The 22,928-nt window shown below is 50.1% G+C and overlaps 1 protein-coding gene across 4 annotated transcripts in view; it reads right to left on the bottom strand.

Annotated features, from left to right (window-relative positions):
• Positions 1–22,928, bottom strand: part of P2RX1 (purinergic receptor P2X 1) — a 997,156-nt gene that overhangs the window by 146,456 nt on the left and 827,772 nt on the right. For 3 of the 4 annotated variants that reach the window (XM_085646924.1, XM_085646927.1, XM_085646925.1), the window contains one exon: positions 15,471–15,536. The exons of the other annotated variant lie outside the window; for it this stretch is intronic. In XM_085646924.1, the coding sequence (XP_085503050.1) occupies positions 15,471–15,536 (66 nt within the window). The remainder of the gene's footprint in view (positions 1–15,470; positions 15,537–22,928) is intronic. 4 annotated transcript variants of the gene reach the window in all.

The following is a 22,928-nucleotide window of genomic DNA, read 5'->3' on the forward strand; positions in this document are numbered from 1 at the left end:
GCCCTCGGCCAATAGCAGCTACTACCGCTGGCCCTGACGATCCTGCGAGCTAGTACACATCCTCATGAGTGCGGCCCAGTGGACATCAAATGGAGCAGTGGGTGAACCCTGCCAGGAGGGCGGGGAGCGCGATATCCGGAGAAGAGGCATCGGAGGCCTGCGCCTGCCGTAGCTGACCCACGCGGCTGCTCCCAGTAAGAGCCCTGCGGGTGGGGCAGGCAGTGAGCATCAGAGCGGCAGCAGGGGAGAGGAGCCCCCCGCCTTTCCTCCTCTGAGGAGGAACCAGTGTTTGGCGGCCGGGGACAGGAGGCAGAGAGAGGCCGTTTTCCGGCAAGTGCTCACTTGGAGGAGCACCAAAGCATAACCCGCGCCCAACGGGCGTATGTGTGAGCACCGCTGAGGCGGGGGAGCAAAGCAGCTCCAGCAGCGCAGAGGGACAGTGTGTCTGGAGCGGGGCACTCTGAAGAAACGCCACCGCGGAGGGGACCCCGGGAGGCAACAGCTAGGCCCACAAGGGGAATTGGTCTAATGCTACACCAGGATGCTGGGTCCTGGGAGCTCTGCCCAGGGGATCAGGGAGGGCCTGGGACTGTGGGCCCTCACATTGGGGCCCTCCGACACCGGGAAGCATACGCTCTAAACAAATCTGGAGCGTAGGAGCGAGACCCACGCGGGTCACGAAGACCCATGAAGATAGAGGGGTAGACACCCCAGTAGCTGATCCCCAGCTGAGCATACAGAGCCCGCACTGGTCTGCAACAAAGGGCAGGCAGGGGCTTGCAACGGAATTTGCCAGGCTGCTGTGGAATTACACGGAGCTGGCTGCAGCAGGGTGAGAGTGAGAAGTCCCGGCCTGAAATAAGGAGTGAAAAAGCGGCGGGCGGACTATGAATGCGCTTTTGGTGGTCGTTCCCCAACCTTGCGATGTCACGTATCTGCTGACGGATGCACCTCCCTAAAGCAACCTCAAAAAGCGACAAGCTGCGCCCCATTGTGCACGGCCTAGAGGGCATTGCCAAGAGCAGTGCGTGCCACATCATAAGAAATATAAGACACCCTTGCATCTGGGTGGGGCCTCGTCACACTTTCCACTGCACAGTGGTAGCGAAAACTGGTGCCAATGGCAGCCGTCACGCCTAAAAAAGACAGGTCTGTAAAAGACATGCTGTTGAAGCAAGCATTGGCGGGCACCACTGCAAGCGCACCTACAGGGGACGACGAGCAAAAAGAAGGGGCGGAAGCTCCAGATACCCTAGCAACCAAAGCCTTTATGACCACGCTATTTACCTCTCTGTGCAAAGAAGACCTGCTCTCAATGCAATCTCAACTCTCAGCGGACCTGGAGGACGCAAGAAAGGACCTGAATGACATCGGAGACCGAGTTGCCTCTCTGGAGGAACGAGAGACAAGCAGAGATGAGGAACTGGAGATGATGTAGCAGGAAATCCTGTGACTACGTGAGCAACACATTAAATTACAAGCAGCCGCGGAGTACTTACTAAATGCCTCCCGCAGAAACAATGTGCGTATCAGAGGAGCGCCATCTCGCGCAGAAGGTGAAGATATCCGCGAATACGTTCTCTCCCTCTTCAAACAGGTGTTAGGCGACAGGTGCCCCGAAATCATCCAGATTGATAGAGCACATAGCGTGGGCCTCCCCAAAGGCAACAAAGCTCCCCGCCAGACATCCTGGTATGTGTACACGTTTTCCAGATTAAAGAGAATATTATCCATCAAGCTAGGAAGGCCCATCCTCTGCAGTTTAGGGGTACATGTTGACTTTCTTCCAGGACCTGTCCCTAACCCCACTCATCAAAAGAAAGGAGTTTCGGGACATCACAACACATCTCAGGGAGAAAGGAATCCAATACTCATGGGGCCACCCCTTTCGCATCATTTTCAGCTACGAAAGCAGGCTTTGGCGTATAAATCCCTCAAGGAAGCCAGAGTGGTCTTGGGATTTCCAGCAGAGACACCAAAGGATGGGAAAATGAGACATGCGAAGAATACGAAACTTAAAGACTTTCGCTGGCAGCGGGTCAGTGGTCCCTCATATAACCACAGACCCGACCTTGAAACAATAGCTAATGAAAGAAAAGCAGTAATCAGCGTACTGACCAACTCACCGGAGCGTCCAGTCTCCCCCTGAGGGGAGAGTCTTGGGCACCGGACTCCGCATAAGCAGATGGCGCCGGGGGGCTCGCATCAGTCTGAATGACCACCCCCAAGAGTTGACCAGGTGACACGAGGCTGCCTACCACCGTGAGAGGGGCAAAAGACAGCCGGCGCATCCCTCGAGTCCCCTCTTACTTTGAAGAACTGAGATAAGAATGTTAGTTTATTATTTTTGGGAAAGGAATCTATTGGGACTTGTTATTGAACTGTTATTATTTAAATGGTTTTGCTTTCTCTCCTCCTCTCCCCCACTCAACCGTTGAACGGTAGACTTTACCGGGCAGAGCAAGGGCACCCACAAAGCTGCTAGGGCTGGCGCGACATATTGTCTAGGCAAGACAGAGCATTCCCCCTCTGGCGTATACCCATGGTGGGTAGAAACTTAAAGATTGTAAGCCTCAATGTGCGAGGCCTTAATCACCAGGTGAAGCGCTCAGTGATCCTGTCCCTCCTGGAGACTTCTCAGGGGGACATTGGTTTTTTACAAGAAACCCATCTATTGCAGCACGATGTCCACCGCATGAGATACCGGCGCTTTCCCTTGCAGATGTAGTTCTCCAACACGTCACAGAGAACTGATGGGATAGCAATCCATTTTAGCACAAAATTCAGCGGTAAACTAATCTCTACAGTGCAGAAATCAAGGAGCGGCTACTAGCAGTTAGAATTCGTTGGCAGACTTCGCAAATAATGCTGGCTAACATATATAACCAAAACACACACCAGGAGCAATTCATACGCAATGCCCTTGACGAGACCATGGCGTTCGCTGACGCAGCTATTTTGGTGGGTGGAGACCTCAATTTAGTCATGGACGCAAGCCTAGACCGCTCAAGGCAATGCCTGGGTCAGTCAGGGACCTGCTTGGTGGAAGGCAAGTGATGGCTCTTAGACCATGGTTTTACGGATATCTGGAGCAGTGACCGCCCTGAAACACGAGACTACATATACTATTCGGCAGCACATAAGAAGTACGCATGGATAGATCACTTTCTAGCTTCAGCATCACTAACTTCAAATCTCTCTAACCCTACTATAGAACCTTGCTCTCTCTCCGACCATGCCATGATCACAGTCTCATTACAACAGTTCACGCACTCCCCACACCCCACACACTGGCGTCTGAGGTACAGCGTCTTACAATCCAAAAGCAAAGAAGAGAAGATACGCGGCCAAATATCAGACTACCTGAAGATTAATGACGCAGGGGCGACGTCCTTGGCTACTATATGGGAAGTCCTAAAGTCAGTAGCTAGGGGAGAATGCATAGCGATCTCGGCGGGTAAAAACAAATTGCGCCGGGAGAAAAGGCAGACAATAGAGCAGAAAGTAAGGGAGCTGGAAACGATACATAAGCATACGGGAGCGCCTAAAATATGGAGGTAATTGGAGAAGAAAAGACTATTACTGCGTTGATTGGACTTAGAGCTGAGGACGCGCTCCTAAGGCTTCATCACAAATTCTTCTTAAGCTGCGACAAATGCGGGCAAGTGCTGACACAAAGACTTAGGGCAAAGACGCAGGCGATATCGATTCAGGCCATAAAAAACGCTTCCGGAGACTTAGGGCCAGATGTAGGTGGCCAAATAGCGAGCGCTAACGCTGAAATTAGCAGAATTTCAGTGTTTGCGATCGGTATTTGGCTGCGAGCAATGTAGGTGAGTTTAAACCTACTAGCAAAATAAGGAATCGCAAAATTGCGATTCCTTATTTTGCTCTTTCATTTAAGGAATCGGAAATTGCGATTCCTTAAATGCAATGTAAGTAGCAAAAAAGAAAGTGCACTTTAGCCTTAAGGAATCGCCAATTACCACCAACTTCAAGTCGCTGGCAATTAGCGATTTCCTTTAAAGAAGCACTTTTTTGCTGTTTTTAAAGTGCCATGTGGCACACATTCATGCCCTTAGGGCATTTATGTGCGCCACATATGCACCCATGCACATTTCAGGGGTGCAACAGGGTGTCCTTTTGACACCCTGGCACCCTTGAAATATCGCCCGCTATTTGCAATTCTTTAATAGCGTATCGCAAATACTGAATATCTTCCCATTCATTACTTTGGGCCTCCTAGCCCATAGGAATAAATGGGTAGGTATTCCTTATTAGCTAATCTCAATTTGCGATTCGTTATTAAGGAATATTAAGGAATCACTAATATTTTAGCGATTCCTACCTACATTCAATTTTGTGAGTCCTTAATAGCTAATCGGTAAAATTCGCTATTAAGGAATCGCAAATTTGATTTTACCAACATCTGGCCCTTAGTGCATACTGACCATGAAAGAGCAGATGTGTTTCACGATTTTTATCTGACCCTATACTCGGAAGAAGACGCCAATCTGGCTTCCCCCCGTTCGTACCTGAAGCACATACCTGTCACCAGACTGCGGGCAAATACAGCAGAGCAGCTGGACCAACCAATTCGTATTGAGGAGGTGCTCATGGCCATTGCACACCTCCAAGTACACAAAGACCTGAGTCCTGACGGGTTCACGGCACAATTTTACAAGCTGTTTTGCCTGGAATTGGCGCCATTACTGATGCGGGTATTTAATTTCTTCTTGGAGACGGGCTCGCTAACTAACTCGATGCTGAAAGCCTCGATATCAGTTATACTCAAACCAATGAATGACCTGACTGACTGTGGCTCGTACAGTCCCATCTCTTTACTGAATATAGACGCCAACGTTTTTGCCGGAATCCTAGCGGCTCGATTGAATCCGCTGATGGCGGGTCAGATAGACCCTGACCAATCAGACTTTTTCCCACCAGGCAAGGGGGCGACAACACAAAGAGATTCCTACATCGTATGGACGTTATACATATATCACGCAAGGAGGCGGTGTTTCTCTCCATCGACCCCGAAAAGGCGTTTGATCGAGTGAAATGGTCTTACATCTTTGACACACTGCGACACTTTGGATTTGGGGAGGGTTTCATTAAATGGGTAAGCTGTATATATCGTGCTCCGAGAGCCTTTGTTCGGGTCAATGATGAGTCCTCGCATTGGTTCCCCATAGTGTGTGGCACCCGACAAGGGTGCCCCTTGACACCACTCCTCTTTGCGATATATATGGAGCCATTTGCACAAAAAATCCGCAACAACCCCCAGATTAATAGTATTAAGTTTGGAGCTGACACCCACACCATCAGCCTATACGCAGACAACGTGATTCTCTCACTGACGAACCTGTGGGAATCACTCCCAGCCCTGTTAGCAGAGCTAGACCGTTTCGGGGAAGTCTCGGGATTCAAAGTGAATTTAAGTAAATCTCAGATCTTAAACCTGTCGGTGAACCCTGAACAGAAAAGCCAACTAGAAAGAACGTTACCAGTGCCTTGAGCAGAACAATCCATAACATACCTGGGCATATCTTTAGCCCCCACCATATCTAAGACTTTGACTTTGAATTCTTCGGCCCTCATGGCACAGACGACGCAGGCTCTGAGCAGCTGGGGCAGATTGGGACTGGCCTGGTTCGGACTGGTGGCGGCAGTCAAAATAACGATCTTATCGTGCATCCTATATATTTTCCAAACCCTTCCTTTGGCTCCCCCTACAAAAATAATCTGTCCTTTGCAGCTGGCCATCAACAAATTTGTTTGGGGAGGGAGAAAGGCACAAATAGCCCTCACTCAGGTGGCTCATCCCAAGCGGGAGGAAGGGGTGGGTCTCCCCTTGGTACACAGATGCTTGCAGGCAGCACACTTCTGTTATATATTGGAATGGAACCGTCCTTTGCCAGAAAAGTATTGGTCCTTTATGGACTAGATGGTTGTGGGGTCAACATTTGTAGGGAGGTCTGGCTCCCACGCAAATATAGGGTGTGGGGACTGTATTCCTTGACAGTAACATCGCACACGATGAAAACATGGAATAGGGTGGCAGGCTCCAATGGCCTGACGTCTTTTCCCTCCCCGATGACCCCAATCACAGGGAACCCTGACTTTCCTCCAGGGTGCAACTGGTAGTATTTGATAGATGGCGAGAGCAGGGCTGTAAACGCATAGGGTTCCTATTCAATCCAGACGGTTTGATCCCCTTTGACCAACTGAAGCAAGATTACGAACTTCCCCATTCAGATTAGGCCTGGGCTAAATTTCCGTTCCGCTTGCGGAAATTGCGACAATTTGTCATTTTCACGTTCCGCGGAGAGCGCCAAAATGTCAAAATTTCCGCATTCCGCAGCTTAGCGATAATTTGTTTCTTGCTCGCGCTGTAAAATAATACATTCTCGCGCGCGATCGCCTTACCTGAATCCGCGCGTTCGCCGACAAGTTTTCCCGATCTGGTCGAGTTCTCCACGAGATGTTGGATTGTTGGTAGCCATTTGCGCTGTCTCGCGACAGTTTGCGCCCGGAGTAATGTCATTGGTCGCGCGATCACGTCTTTCTTCTCGCGATCATGCACCGCGAGGAGAGTGAAACCAAGATGGCCGCGCCCGTGAGCAACCGCATGGGTAAGTTGGCGAGCCGCGACCACGCAGAAAATACCGCGAACGGGCGGGAAAAAACTTCCGCATCTTCGCGATATTTTCGCGTGTTTGCGGAGATTTTTAACATTTTCACGATAATTTGCAAAAGTCACTTTCGCAAATTCCGCCCACCCCTAATTCAGATAAGTTCCACTACCTTCAGCTGCAGCACTGGGTCACGAGTCACACATATCAAGCGGCAGCCTCCTGAAATTTAACAGTCTATGAGAAATGGCTGGTGCGCAAGCAGGATGACAAACATCTTATATCCGAACTATATGTGATGCTATCCCAAAACACAGGAGGGGGCCGCACTAAGAGACAGACGAGGTGGGAGGAAGAGCTGAGACGGATGTTCACAGAGAAGGAGTGGGAGGATATGTACTTCAGAGCGGGCCACACAGTGCACAACATAGCAGGGGCTGAATCTACATATAAAGTGTTATCTTACTGGTACTATACCCCTGCGCGCATACACTGCTGGGACAAAAACCGCTCAGAGAAATGCTGGAGGGGATGCGGCCAGACAGGCTCTCTAGTCCATTTGCTATGGCACTGCCCCAAAGTAGAGCGCTTCTGGGAAGCGGTCCTAGACGATATAGATAAGGCATTCAAGTAACACTGTCATCCCGCGCTCTCCAGTTTACATGCTCCTGGGACTCTAGAACATAAAGAAATTTCCCCGCCGCTCCTTAAGAGGCCGACAAATGGCTCTTGCATTGTTAGCCGCACGACAAGTAATCTTAGCCTATAGGGGCACACCGACCATTACGGACTATGTTACATGGTTACATAAGCTCTGGATAACCCTGGCAATGGAGCCCATGTCAATGGTGGCGGATCACAAAGAGGAGAACTACAGTGACCTTTGGTCCCCATTCATTCAGATCCTCTCAACTGAACTGAGGGAAGTTACCTGTCCCCAATATCTACGTATCCTGCGACTCTTTCCTATCGGCGAGCGAACTTCCGAAAGATCCACTGATGGCGCATAGTTGAGCACCTCTCGCTGACTGTGGGGAATAAATGTTTTGCCCCACTTCTTGGGTGGGTGCCACTAGGCGGTGGGAGAGGGGGGAGTATTCCTTTTGTTAATTGTTTATATTTTTTCCTTTCTCTTTTTTGTATTAAATGCTCTATGAGACTCATGATGGCTGTCTGCCCCCTGGGTTGTTGGCGCACAATCTGTGTATACTACTCACTATTGATATGCTTCCGGCCCCAGGGTTGTAGGCATGTAGCTTTGTTTCAAACTGAGAAACTCTTAATAAACAGATTGGTTCCATAATTTGATTGCCACCTGCTCTCTGAGAGCACGATGGTGAGGCAGGCTGGATACAGACACTAGGCTTCTGTGAAGCGTGCAGGCCTAACTGTCAAATTAAAAAAGAATCCTTCTGACTGTCCTGGTCACTTTTAATGGAGCCCCTGGACGGTGGGGGACCTAGGTATATACCCGCCTTACCTATGTCTTATAATACCTCATTTTACTAACCTCAGAAAGACAGTAGGCTAAGTGAACAACCAGACTGCTTCTAACTAAAAAGGGACAAACTGAATTACACGTCTTCCAAATATTGTTCTCTTTCTTACCACAGCCTGCAGCAGTTTACCAGTAAAGACTTCAATTCGGCTGGACGATGTACATGGGAAAACCTGCACCATTTTGTTTTTTCAGAACACATTTTGCCTCACAAAAGCAGACTGCATACATTCTGAGAACAGTGTGAGAGGAGAAAACCCTACACAAATTGGTGATTTTTTTCCTGAGGATATTCCTCAATACAGCTTCTAAAACTCACAAAGGCGTGACCAAGAAATTACTGAATCCCAGGAGATTGGGATTTCTGTGTGAAGTATCAGCTACTGTCCCAACTTCATGGCCTGATACCCATGGAAGGGCAATGTAATAAATTAAAATCAGAGGGGGCGGTGAGGAATAACATACTTGCAATTCCCAAAGCCAGGGTTGTGTATGTAAAGTCAGAGGGTCCCTATATATTATTGAGCATTAAAAGTTCCACATATGGGGCTGCAGTTCCCTTTTACCATGGCCGTCATTTAGGGGGTGCCAGGTGTCGCAGGTGCGACCCCTGGCTTGCCCAATGTAACTCCTGGTGCTTCCTTTGCGACCCGTGGCCACATAGGTGACAAAGTCAGTGCCTAGAACACAGCGGCCACTCATATTTATGGAGGTCGGCTAGAGCACCCAAATCTTGTGTTCTGCCAGCTTGTTAGTACACTAAGGTGCATATTCTCAAGGAGCTATCGCCGAGTTAACGGCACTTTATCACAGAAAAAGTTGAGATAAATTTATCGCCCCATTCACGAGCTGGTGTTAACAGCCCACAGCACCAGTTTACCCGCAATAGCAGCCGCAAAAAACATCGCCACAGAAGACCCCCGCAACTATCGCTAATGAGATGCAGAGTAGGCGTTCCCGTGCCAAAAGCCGTAACAACACCACTCCACAACATTCACAATGACCAGCCAGAAGTGCGATAAGAACACAAAACAGGCGATAAGGCGCGTTAGCAGCAGGAAAATAACACCTGCTCTGACCTGGTGCAAATTCGGACCACAGCCTGCACCACAAAAGGGAGCACAGCCCACAGCCACATCGGAAGGGCAACAGATGCCATGGAGCCACTGGTCATGCAGCACGGATACCCAAGAGGGCCACAACACCCACCGCCACCACCCCAGGACCCCAACCCCCACCCGGAACACCCCCCCCCCGGACCACCACAGAGGTAGCGCAGGCAAAGACAGCGGACCCCCAGGAAACGCACCAGCCACAAAGACCCAACACCTGACAATGTCATTGCCCACTACAGGCTCAAAAGGACAACCATCGTATGCATCCTGAACAACAATGCCCAACAGGCTGACGGCACTAACACAGCGGACAACCAACATCCCACCCCACACAAAGCTGCTGGCTGTGCTGCACCTGTTGGCCCCTGGTACCCCCCAACCAACACCCGCCAGAGTCGAAGGAGTCACACATCCAGCCACATCCAAGTCCCTCACATCTGTCCTGGGCATCATCATCAGCCTGGTATCCCAGTCCCTATACGTCCAACACAATGCGCAGGATCCGCTGGACACCAAGCAAGGACCATACACCATAGCTGGATGCACGCATGTGTTGGGGGCAATCCACAGCACACATGTCCTACCTGTGCCCCCTGCTGACACAGCACACAAAAATAGCAACAGAAAGCACACAGCTCACATCAATGTACAGGCAACAACCGAACACCGTGGAACCTCCACTAATGTCGCTTCCAAATACCCAGCCAGTGTGCATGATTCCTCCATCCTCTGACAGTCCATCAGCAACCAGCGTTTCCAGGATGGCACAAAGGGAAATGCACAGCCACTTGGCAAGTTCCAAATGAACACCCCACTCACCTCAACTCCGCAACCATGCAACTCACAACTCTGGCAATGCACACGTCACAAAATCAAAACCAACATGCAAAATAACATGCCCACCCACCAGACACGACAGAACAACTCACAATGGTAACCTGGGCAAGCCGTGAACATGAGCCATCAACGGCATGGCACCTCAGCCACACACTAGCGGAATGTGGGGAGAGGTGGCAACCAGGCATGTGTGGAGGAGGCAGGAGAACCATGATTGGGAAAGTACACAATGCCAAGAGTGGCGGAGATGTGCTGGACAGACCTAGGTATGCAGAACACACCCGTATCCATGGCGACATACACCTCTGGTGTATGGAGTGTAGTGGACAGTGGACGCAACCATGTCAACCCGGCCAGTGGGGCAGTTCGCGGAAATGTTGCCTGTTACATCCCCCCTAAGCGTGAGCGGAGTGGGATGGCCCGGCGTATGCCAGGCCAGCGTACGGGTGTAAATAAAAAGCACGTAGCCCTGGGCGTGGTCCTCTTCCTGAAAGACCAACGTCTCTGCCAGGGTGGCGCCTCTCACCACACCACGAGGCCGACGCTGTTCTCATGAGGGAGTTGCCTGCGATCCTGTGCGCCTGCTGTACCCCGGCCCGCTGGACCCCGAACCCGTCAGACCCGCCCCTGCGCAGCCAGGCCACACTGATTACCTGCCGACACCGGCGTGTGTCAAGGAGGGCCCACCACGTGCCAGTGCAAGCTCCAAGCACCAGTTCCGTGACCTCTGCAGCCTACGCAGGCCATCGCTGGCCCCCCGACGCTGGCCCACATTACTCCTACCTCATTCACATACTACACCAGCGTACTCTTCGGCCCAGTAGGGCCCATATGTGAAACTGTGTTCTGAGTCCTGAATGGCAGTGACCCCAAAGCCGGGGCAGCGGCCACAGCACCAGAACCCCCAGATCATTGAGGCATAGTTCCATATGGGCATGTTGCGACACGTGGTGTCACTAACCCTGTTCAATGCCAGCCGGCGACACTTGGTGCCATCAACCCTGTTCATCGCAAGTCCGCGTCCCGTGGTGCCACTGAACCTAAACTACGCAGGTCGGTGGGGCCATCCAACCTATGCCGGTGACACTCAGTGAATAGTCCGTGCTGACCGCTGTCTCAGGCCTACACTTTGGTCCAGTAGGTCACACATGTGGAACTGTGTGCTGGGTAAGATCTGGAGGAATCCATACCATTGGACACGCCTCATCCCCTAACAGCACTGGTGCCACTAACTCTGTGCGCAATGAGTCATGGGCACCATCTGGTTGGACCTTGGTGGTGTTAGAGCCCATGGCCTGGTGGTTTTCTGCATCTTCTTCTGGCTGGACAGGACGTGGTGTCCGACATGTGTCTGTTCCATCCATCTCCACCATAGTGACTGTATCAGCGTGGGCCTGCCCTCTGCATCCTGTCCTGGGGGGTACACCTTCCACTGTCCATCGAGACACTCCGCGACAAGGCCCCTTGTCATCCCGTGAACCTGCTCTGCACCCGTGACCCTGCCCCAGTGCTCCTCAAGTCAGCGGCCCGTGGCGGCAGCCCCGTGCAGAACGCTGTGCATCCGGGGCTACTCTCTATGTGCAGCACAAATCATGGGGCCTTCATGGTTGAATGGTTGTGTCCTTTACGATGTACACTCTGTCGATTTCTGACTGCACCAGGCAGCCCTTGCCAGCTGGTGTGCACACACCCCACACACATCCACCTCAAGTGTCACTCGGTAAGTGTGCCTGATAATAAATGTGGCCCGTAGCCATTCATACCATCTGAGCAAGTGTGTGAGTGTGTTCATTGTGTAAGCATGATGGGCACAGGCCCTGCAACATCACAGTGTGCTGTCTTCTGCGGACGTTGCCATGTCACCTCAGCACTGGCAGTGACCCTGGACATGTAGCCCCGCACCTATCCCCCTGCATGCACAGGCTGCGTGTGCTGGTTCGGCATGGGAGCAGGGCGTGGTCCTGACCTGGCCCAGTGCAGGAAGTGCAGTAAGTGTGTCTATGTTTTGGGGTGTTGTCGCCACCAGGGCCACATTACACAATGTTGCAATGTGGTATGTACCAGGTACGGGGACATGTAGGAACGCTCGGGGTCTTGGCACATGCATGCCAGGTGTAATGTGCATCACTCTTGCAGATGCATGAGTCTGTCGCCTGGCCTCAGTCACAGCGCGATCCCAGCCAGCCATGGGCTGAACACCTGTGTCTGCCCTGTCTGGACCATTGGCCTACACCCAAGTGGGTGCACACCTTCGAAGGCCAGCGTCGCAGTGTTGTTGGCATGGCGCTGGACATGCGTGGACAGGCATTAGAATGGTGTCCCGTAGGAGTGCACGTGATGCAACCGTGCAGCGCACACAAGTGTGGGTGCCCGTGGCAGGGAGGTGCAGCTGTGTGGCAACGTGACACACTGTGAGTCCGCTCATGTGCATCGTGCTGGGCATATCATCCATGATTCCCAGGGTCGCAGTCGTCCCACCACATCCACGATCGGCCTCTGTACGTCTCCTGTATGCATGCAGCTGGTGAAGTTACTGTAGGGAAGAAAGGTCCTTTGTCTGTACTATCAGGCTGTAGCACATCTGCAGCTCCGAGCAGGAACTTGCATGTGCCCAGCACCCCTGACAGATACGATAGCATTTGCTTGCGACTCCCACACTACGTACTGCCCGACGTGAGGCCAACGTGTACACATCCCACACGCTGTAGTCCTTGGTCGTAGTTGGCGTGCGTGAAATGGCCTTCACACGTACTCCCACCCCACCCAAGGCCTGCACTCGTTGCACACAGACACTGCTCATTGCACCGAGCTGTGCCATTTCATCCACAGGTCTGGCTCAGGGCAAGCCAGTGCTGCTTCAAGCAGAGCCACTGACGCAATGGCAGACCATCCCGGACACATGCTCGACTCCATTCACGTGGAGCTGTACCGTGCACGTCTCCTGCATGTACTGGGGGCACTGCCGTTGGCAGTGCTGCGGATCAGTTACTGGCTGAGCTTCTGCCTTGTGCACGTCACCTGCGTGCAGCCTGTGTTGCATTGTCGCTCGTGCATATTCGAGTGGTCCATGGATGTCTGCCTCTCCAACGTAACGATAGCTGACCTGGATTACAACGTGTGTGTGCGCCCTCTGTTGGCCCACGAGCAGGAGTGACACCAGGATGATCGCTTATGGCATGCATGGATGTTTGGCATGCAGGCTGGAAACTGGACCTGGGAGATTGCACGAGTCGTTGTGTGCAGTGAGCACATTGAGCCACTACCCGATTGGGCTTTGGTGCATATTGGGTCCAGTGGTTGGAGTCAGCACATCTGTCTGGGTCAGCTGATGGATTATGTTGATGACATGTCAGATATGGTGGATGACGATCACTCATTGGCGATGTTGGCCTACGCAGCTGCACTCGCCTTCATGGACGAGTGACAAGGTACCTGCAGCCACAACTGGATATGAGCCATTGCACTTGTCCAGACACATGGTTGCGTGCTGTGGATATGGTCACATGTCCCAAGACGACAGTGGAAATGGCTGCATTGGCCAGGGCTCATGTTTCAGGCGCGGACAACCAATGCGGGTTGGCACTGACTTGTGTTGGTGAGGGACTCCCCCGAGGTGGACATGGGCGCTGTCCTACGTTCCTCATTCAGACATGCTGCTGCATTTGTCTGCATATCGTGGAACTTCTCTTGGCCGCACTGACTCGCACTTGTTGATAAAGTTTCCGCACTTTCACTTGTCTCCCACTGTGTTGTGCCTTTATTTGTATGCCAATGTGTGTACCATGGACTCTCTGGCTCCCTGCCATACGTGCATTGCTACCCCATCAGGACTGTGTGTTTGTACTTGTGCATTATCATGTCCCTGTTTCGTGCATTGCCACATGCGTATGGCCATTTACCAGCCACAGGCGGGTGCACTTGTGTCCTGTGTTTGGTTGTGCACAAGTTGGTGTTTTTACCACATTGTGTTCGATGTTGGGTTGCTCTGCTTCCTATGTGTTTGTGCTGCATTGTGTGTGAGATGTCCTTTCAGCTCTGATTTGGCTCACCCTTCTCCCTTACAGGTGGTGTTGTCTTCACTTCTGTGCTTGTTCAGTGGTGTGACATTACCGGGTTGTGTGACTTGTGCTCCTGGTTGGTGTAGTTACTCTTGGGCATGGTTTGTCTGCAGTTGTGCTGTGCTTAGTTGTGCATGTGTGCCATTGTGTCTGTCTCCCTCTGCCCCCCAGTCCCTGCTGGTTCCTCTCCCTGTTGTGTCTGTTGTTTGGTGCAGTTTCCGGTCCCCGAGTCCTGACACCATCTCCAGACTGATGTGGTGGACACCATTTCCTCCATGTCATCCAGCTCCTGGTGTGGCGCTGGACTCCCACCTCCGGTGTGCATTGCTGCCTTCTTGTTGTTGGCGTGTTTCTGCTTGTTTGTGCCTTTCGTATCATTGCTGGAGGTCTAGTTTTCTGCCATTGTCCTCCTCCGCTCTCAGGCTGCATTCAGGTTGTCCAAGATGGCCTGCCATGTACAATGTTTTGTTGCCAATGGGTTTGGTGGGGTTGTCAACTGGCTCGGGTTGCCTCCATTGTGGTTGGCTGTTGTTTTCTGTTTGATCTGTCTTACTTTTTCAGGCTTTGGTTGTTGTTATTCCCTGCCTGCCGTGTGTTTCGCAGTCCTGATGGTGCTTATCCCTGCTTTCCTCATCACGAATGGGCTCATCGCACGTTTTCTGGTGTTGTGGTTTGTGTTTTTATCTCCGTTGGGGTGGTTGTATCGCGGACATTAGCCGTGTTTTCGGCAGACTATCGCATGCTACCGCCGTGTTGTGAATTCCACGTTAACACGGGGTAATTTTCCCGCGATGGGCTGCGATGTGTAAAGATGCGTTAACATTTTTTGGTGTTGTTTATCACCCGATCTTGTGAATATATCCCTAATAGTGAATAGTATTACATTATTCACTATTAGTGTAATAAAAATAGAGTATTTTTAATAAGTATGTAATAAAAATAGAGCATATGTGTATATAACCTTCCCTGGCAGCTGAGGTAAGTAAAAAAATGATCTTAAGTGTATGTTGTGTGCGTACTTGTGGGTGAGAGTGTGCTTGTGTGAAAGAATGTGTGAATGTGTGTGCATTGAAAGCATGTGTGAGTGAAAGTGAAGGTCAAAGGGCTTGTAATGTCACTTCCGCTACCCCTGCCATTTTGGTTAATTGACTTCCATGCCTTTTACTGTCCAAAATAAGCAAAAGGCCCTTATGAGAACATTGTACAAATGCAGGAATCTCACTCCAATTCATATTGTAAGATGCCCATCACACAACCCCGCCCGTACGACTACAAAATACATCAAAATGATTGTTAGCATCATAATTATTTCTGTTTTTGCTCTCACCACTCCAAAGATGCCTGTTCCAGATCCAATTGCAATCACTGTCGGAATGATATCAAATTTACCTGCCTGAAGATAAAGAGTAAAAAACAGATCATAAAAGAAGGAACAAAATCCAAGAAAGCAATATCACAATGTAAACTTTCTGCAGGAATATCAATTGTCCCGCTCCACGTTTTGAAGGAATTATAGTCACTGACAGGGGAAATATGGAGACAATATACAGTCGTAGTAAAATATGGGCATATTCATGAGCCCCTTGTGCAGTCGTTGTGTTGCTTTTTGTGACGCAACAGTGGCACAAACTGTGAAATCATATCTATGACGCCATGCAAAGCCTTTGCATGGCCTAAAAGTTATGGAGTAAAGTAAGGCAGCACAAATCGCTGTGTTGCCTTACTCTGCGTTAGGAAGGCGTTCCATGGGCATTGCGTTGGGTGTTCCCACGCAACACCCATCGGTTTTGACGTAGTCCCAGATTTACAAGGACTTTTAAACTAGGCCTGGGCGTAGTTCGTGGATATTTGCTATGCAAAACTCTACGAAGTTATTAAAAACTCTGCGAAGTTACGCGAGTGGCACAGTGCAGTGCAAACTGCAGTTTGTGCTGGTATTCCTGCAGCTCGGGTAGAAATTCTACCCGAGCTGCAGTTCGCGCTTGCAAATTTACCGTTACCGTTTGCGAAACTAGCATTCGCGATCGTGAGCAGGGAAAAAACTCAGCTGCACCTCGCGAAGCGTAGTTTCTGCACTCCGCGAGCTCCGCGGAGTGCAGAAAACTCCGCGAACTGGGCGAAGTTCACCACCCAGGCCTATTTTAAACTAGGGTATGTGTCAAAATCGCACACCACCCGAGGTGAGGCGTAATGAGGAGAAATATGTTTATTTTTCCTTGTTTTTTCCTCTTTCTACGTATGCCACTTTCTGCAGCACACATAGAAAGAGGAAAACACCTCTATGGATTGTTTCTGTGTAAGAGGGTTCTCCTTCCTGTGCAAAAACAATTCTGCCAACAACACAGGAACCGTTGCACCATGGTGCAAGGGTGCCTGTGTTGGTACTAGGCTAACAAAACGGCGCCAGAGCAGGGGGAAAGAACATAAATACCCTGTATTAGATAAATACGGTGCATTCCTTCCCTTTCACTTTGACATAGGGCAGCACAGCATGGTGACTTGCTGCGCTGCCCTACGCCAAATCTCGATAAATCTGCCACCTCAGTTTATATCAATCAATCAAGCTGTATTTCTAAAGTGCTGCTTCTCACCTGAGAGGGTATCGAGTCGCTATGCTGCTGTGTCAGTCGAAGATCCAGGTTTTGAGTCCCTTCCTGAAGTGAGTCAGCGATGATGAAGTACTAAGGTGGAGGGAAATGGAGTTCCAGGACTTGGCAGCAAGGTGGGAGAAGCAGCGTCTTCCAGTGCAGCAGCATCAGATGTGTGGTATGTGTGCGAGGAGGAGAGCAGCAGAGCAGAGGTTCCTGGGAGGTAGTGGAAGTTCAGGCAGTGGTTCATGTAGGCGGGTCCTTGGTCATTGAGGGCTTTGTAGGCATAGTCAAGAGCTTGAATTGACATCTTTTCTGGATGGGGAGTGGTGGAGGTCTTTCAGGTGCTGGGAGAAGTGAGTCCTCTTCGGCAGTTTGGGCATGATTCTGGCTGCTGCATTTTGTGGATTGACTGGAGTCTTCTCATGATTTCGGTGGAGGTGCCTGCATTGAGTGCGTTGCCATTGCCGAGTCTGCGTCACGGTTTCCTGGTGTTAATGGGGAGCCACTTAAAGACTTTGCAGAGTATGCAGAGAGTGGGGAAGAAGACTAAGGAGAGAGAGTTGACCAGGCGCTTTATGGAGAGTTTGCTGTCCAGGATGATGCCAAGGTTATGGCTGTGGTCTTTTGGAGTGGGAGCGGGTCCGAGTTCCGATGGCCTCCAGGAGTTGTTCCAGAGGGAGGTGCGTCTGCTGAAAATCAGCATTTCAGTTTTGTCTGTTTTGAGCTGAGGCTGAGATGTTCTTCATACAGTTGTGGAAGTTGGTCTTTGTGATGATGGGGTCCGCTGAGAGCGAGAGGATGAGCTGGGTGTCATCGGCATAGGATACTATGTAGATGTTGAAGAGGATAGTACAAAGGGAGGAACCTTTGTGGGACGCCGCAGATGGTGTGGTTTGGTTCAGAGGTGTAAGGAGGAAGGCGTATTCTCTGGGTGCTCCCCGGGAGGAAAGATGACATCCATTTTAGCATGTTGTCTGTGATTCTGATCTGTCATAGTCAAGTGATGAGTGTGTGGCGGGAGATGGTGTCGACGCCTGCGGAGAGGTCGAACAGAGTCAGGGCGGCTGGTTCTCCTTTGCCGAGGAGGCTGCGAATGTCATCTGTTGCGGTGATTAGTGCTGTCTCTGTGTTGTTGTTGGATCTTAATCCTGATTGGGAAGAGTCCAGCAGGTTGTTTCTCTCCAGGTGTTCGGTGAGTTGAAGGTTTATGGCCTTCTCCAAGACTTTGGTGATCAACGGGAGCGGATAGGTAGGCGGAAGTTCTGGAGTTTACTCGGGTCTGTCGATGGTTTATTGAAGAGGGGTCTGACCTCTGCATGTTTCCAGGCATCAGGAAAGGTGGCTGTGGTGATGAAAGTGTTGAGGATGGTGGTGAGCTGGTGACTGATTCCGTCTCTTCCGAGGATAAAAAGCCAGAGGACACAGGGGTCGGTGGATGATCCAGAGTAGATGGAGCTCATTAGGGTATTTGTGTTTGGTGTACTTAGCTGTTCCCATGTGGAGAGCGGGTGGTTGTCAGCAGTGGTTGATGGGATGCTGAGGAGGTCAGTGGGTTGGGGATCGAAGTTTCTGTAGATGGTTGCTATCTTGTGAATGTTGTCTGTGAGGGTGTTGCAGATTTCGTGTGAGGATGGGATCGAGTTTCCGGTGGCAGACTGGGATGTGAACTCGATGACGATGGTGAAGAGTTCCTTGGTTTAGTTGGCGATGGTCTCGATACGGCGTGTAAGGGCATCCTTTTTCTTGTCTTTGAGCTAGCGATGGTGGTTGTTGAGGGCTGATTTGAAGGTAGCTCAGTCCCTATTGTTTCTGCTGGTTCACCACTTTCTTTCCAGAGCATAAACCAGAATATCAAGAAAGTCACTAATGGTTTCGTGAAGCTGGGGACCCATCACGTCCATTAGAACTGCTAAGTTTTCGTTGCAGGAGCTTTAACTGGTTCGGCCATCAGAAAACTTTGAGTAGCAGCCCACCTACCACGAGGCTAGGCCTTTGTTTACGCCAGAAGTCCTTGCCTATATAGGGTGGTCCTTCTTTAGTACATTTTTCCTGCCCAGGTCTGCCATGCAATATACGATGGATCTGGCTGGAAAATAAGCTCATCAACCTGGAGAAAACATTTTGCACATCAAGGCCATTGCTTTTTTTTTTTGTAAATGAAACCCCACTCTGGGGAGAAAATGGCAGCTAGTGGGCAGTGCATAGTTCTGGCTGACATTAATAGTTTTCATGAAGGGGCTCCTGCCAAGTCATCAGGAATACTTTTCAAAAGAGTAACCGTTGACATGATGGACAGCTCTAAATATGGTGGGCTGTCCTGTGCCAGGACAGCCCCAACGAGCTATCCGCACCGCAAATGAATTAGCACATATTAAATTTAGTCATTAGCATCACTACAGAACCACTAAAACAGATTTACCTCTTCAATGCAGACAAACATCACAGCATTTATAGAAACAAACATGTTAATTAATCTAAAAATCAAACATATATGGCTGCAAAGGTGTATGAATATCATAGGGCAGAAAAATAATACTCTTGGCAAATTTCATAACAGCATAACTTGTAAATCTGTCCACAGAATATGAGAACAAACTTGCATAGGAAGGTGGCACAGCCCTTCATTAAGCTCCCTGGCGCTCCCTCTGATCGGTATGCAGTGTTTTACAATGCCTCCCAATAAAAATAAATAGTGAAAATAATGAGTACTCCTCAAGTATGGGCACCCTCCCGTGAAAATTATGTCTACTTGAGGGGAGGGCATATCTCTAATTAGTCCTGTTAGAAGTACCAGGGAACAGACATAAAGTGCTTCTCTTGCCACCAGCTCTCCTGAAGGTATTGCACAACCGGCAGTTGCATACCACTGCTGGCAGTGCTACAGTACCACCTGTTGGTGCTCCTGTGGAGCGCTCCTAGATAATAGGTACACTTTATCATGAACTATAAGGGAATGTTTGATACCCCTGTGGAGAGGTCGATAGTAAAAAAGTACCCTTTAGCGTGAACTGTGGACCACTCTCTAGTATACAGCTATTTCTTAGATCTTTCTGCTGCAATGGAGTGCTGCCTTTTGATGATGGCCTAATGGTGCTACCTCTCCTCATCTCATGGAAGTGTTGGCTTTAATCGAGTAATTAGCACGTACTCAATAAATCTGTATTAGCCCAAGCAGCATGCCTCTCTATACAATTTTTTAGGTCGAGCATTTGCGACCTCTTGTATATACTTTAGTATATACTTATATGTGTATGTACTTTGTGGGCTCTGGAGATCAGCCCTAGGACTTGTCTGCTTCTGCTTAGGGACTTTTTTTTCTGTTCATCTGCCTCTATTTAACCGTCTTGATAGAAAAAAGATCAGCAGAGGTCAGTAAAATACCAGATTTGCTTTCTGCTTAGGGACTTTCTTTTTTTAGGTCGAGCCTAACGCAGCGTACAGCGCTGATTAGGATGACCTCTTGGAACCACTCAGGACTTTTTGGGAAACTCGTGCATGTACTGCACTGTTTCCAATGAGCACTCAAGCATGTATGGCGTTTACCTTGCGGGAACGAGCAGCTGCGCCATCTGTTTGCAATTATCACTTTCGCGGCCGCGCTTGTTTTTAAAATGGATGACAAGGGTGTGAGGCTTGAAAAGGGCCACTTAAATGAACTGCCTTGCACCAGTGCAGCCCCCCACCCCACCTCCTCCAGATCCTGGGGCCTGTGGCCGCAGACTGAGAGCAGCAGGGAGGGAGGGGGCAGAGAGCAGCAGCATAAATCGCCTCCCCTCCTGAGGGGCCATGGTGATAATACAGAGTGATAAAGTGCCCCTCACCACCGCTGACTTCGTGGAGAGCTTTAAACGAGTCAACAGGACACCGAGCCTCTTCAAGCGCCCAGCAGGGGGTGGGAGATTTTATCTGGCGCTATATATACACTGAGAGGCTGTAGACAGGGGGAAGGGGCGTGCTTTATGCCAGCACCGGCCAGGGGAAGTGACAGTCCAGGAAAAGTCAGGAGTTTGCGATTAGATCATCTTAAAACGAGCATCTCTTGAGAGGGAGGCAGACCAAGGCGCCATGTGTGGCGAAGCCCATCCTTTGCAGCACTGCGTAAAAAAAATACACCAAGGCCTGCTTGGTGGTCAAACTCTGTTGGCTGTGACCATAAATATACTATATAACGCTTTTTCAGTTCAAACGGTCTAGCTGCTAACTAATATAAAAACCACATCGATATGGATTTTATGCCTGAACCGGTTATTAATTTCAATAACGATTAAATATTATGATACTATCAATAATAATAACATAACAGTAATATTTATTTGGTTATAATTAAGAATACAATTAGAACAAATTAAAATTGCAAAACTATTTCTACTACTAATAAAAATAATAATTTCATTATTGCTACTGCTGAAAAAGTATTGTCATAAATGTGATTGTATCTATGATTGAGCACTTGTATCATTATTGTGATCGCCATTATTTTCGCCTGCCCATAAAACGAGCTTGCAAGATTTAAAAATCCTAGGAGAGATCTGTTAGAATCCGTGTTCTCTGGTTGGCACAGGTAGGTACTTGTGTCAAGCAGGGAACCTTTCCTCCAGTCAGGGTAGGGGGGTACACTCCAACAATAACCCCTGCTCATCCTCTAGGTAGCTTGGCGCGAGCAGACAAGGTCTATCTCAGAGCGTTCAGGTTAAGCATTTGTGAACACACACACAGTAACTCAGTGACAACCCCAAAAATGGACTCCACACTGGGATATAGAAAAATAATACTTTATATATGTAGTTTAGGCTAAGCACAAGACCAGATAACGTAAAAATAGCCCACAATACTTATTAGACAAAGAGTTCTTGGTTTTAGCGTAGTTTTAAAGTTCTGTGCGCTTCGTTCCTGTCCGTACGCTTCGTACGCGGTAAAAACTGCTTGGGAACGGGTCTCACACGCACTGTAGGTGCTTCGGGATGAAGCGTACACCCTACGGTGCGAACAGGCACAGTACCTTTACTTTTGGCGAGTTCGTCACGGATGCTGCACTGACATCAAGCGCGAAGTACGGTGCGTTGTCCTCCTGGTGCGATGCGTACTACGGTACGTTAGACCTTGGGCGTGCAGGGCTTCAGGGGACAGTGCGTAGGTACGGTGCGTTCAAAGTTCGTCGCGGCGTTCGTGCCGTACCATGAGATCGGCAATCTTGATTCGAAGCGCTGGATACAAGCGAACAGTACGCTCCGCACAGGGGAGACGTACGCAACTACCGTACGCACCACAGCCTTTCCAAAGCAGGGGAAAGGAGCGTACGCCGGCAGTACGGTTCGTAGGGGATAGTAGCAAGTACGGTTCGCAGTCCTTCTGTTACGGTGTGAGCTACGGCTCGTAGGGGCCTGTTAGTCGCGTTGCTCAGGCCGGACGATACCTTCCTTTGCGGTGCGAGCTACGGCTCGTAGAGGGGCCTTAGTCACGTTGTTCACGCCGGACAGCAGGATACCAGCTTTCAGGGGTACGCTGCGATCAGCGAGACGTCCACAGCAGTTTGAGTTGAAGATGCGGGGAAAACGGTCTCTTTTCCAAGGCGATCTCACGGCGGTGAAGTCCACTGGTCCTTGGACTTCGGTCAGGGGGCAAGCTCACTCACAAGCCCTTGGAGATCTCTCAGCACAAGTCAAATAAAAGTTTCTTGAGTCTTTTCTTGCTCTTCTTCAGCAGCAAGGCAACCACTGCAGGCCAATCCCCCAGGTCAGGGACAGTACTCCTCCATGCAGCTTTTCCAGTTCCTTCAGGTCGGACAGAGGTTTCTTCTTGGCAGGACAGGATCTAGTTTCTTAGGAGCAGGGCTCCTACATTTATACCACAAATCCTTTGTTCTCTCAGGCCAGGGGGGCCCTTGCCTAGTTCAGTCCAGTTCTTGAGCACTTTGTTTATGCGATGCAGGCTTCTTCTTTCAGGGTGCAGGGCAGAGCTATCAGACGCTCCACAGGGGGCGGAGCCAGCATTGTGGTGGCAGAGCACAGCCCTATTCAGAGTCCAGGTGTACTCCTCCCACCCATCTACAGGTTAATCTTTCTATTCACCACCAGGCTACCTAGCCCTGCCCATCTGGGTTTCCCCAGCCCTGTCACTCACACAAGCCAGACAGCAGATACACATCACGCAGAGGCGGGCTGAAATGGTTAGGCAAGCAAAGGCCAACTTTCTAA

The sequence above is a fragment of the Triturus cristatus genome, chromosome 3_2, assembly GCF_964204655.1.
Source record: "Triturus cristatus chromosome 3_2, aTriCri1.1, whole genome shotgun sequence".
In the NCBI taxonomy this organism is placed as follows: Eukaryota; Metazoa; Chordata; class Amphibia; order Caudata; family Salamandridae; genus Triturus; species Triturus cristatus.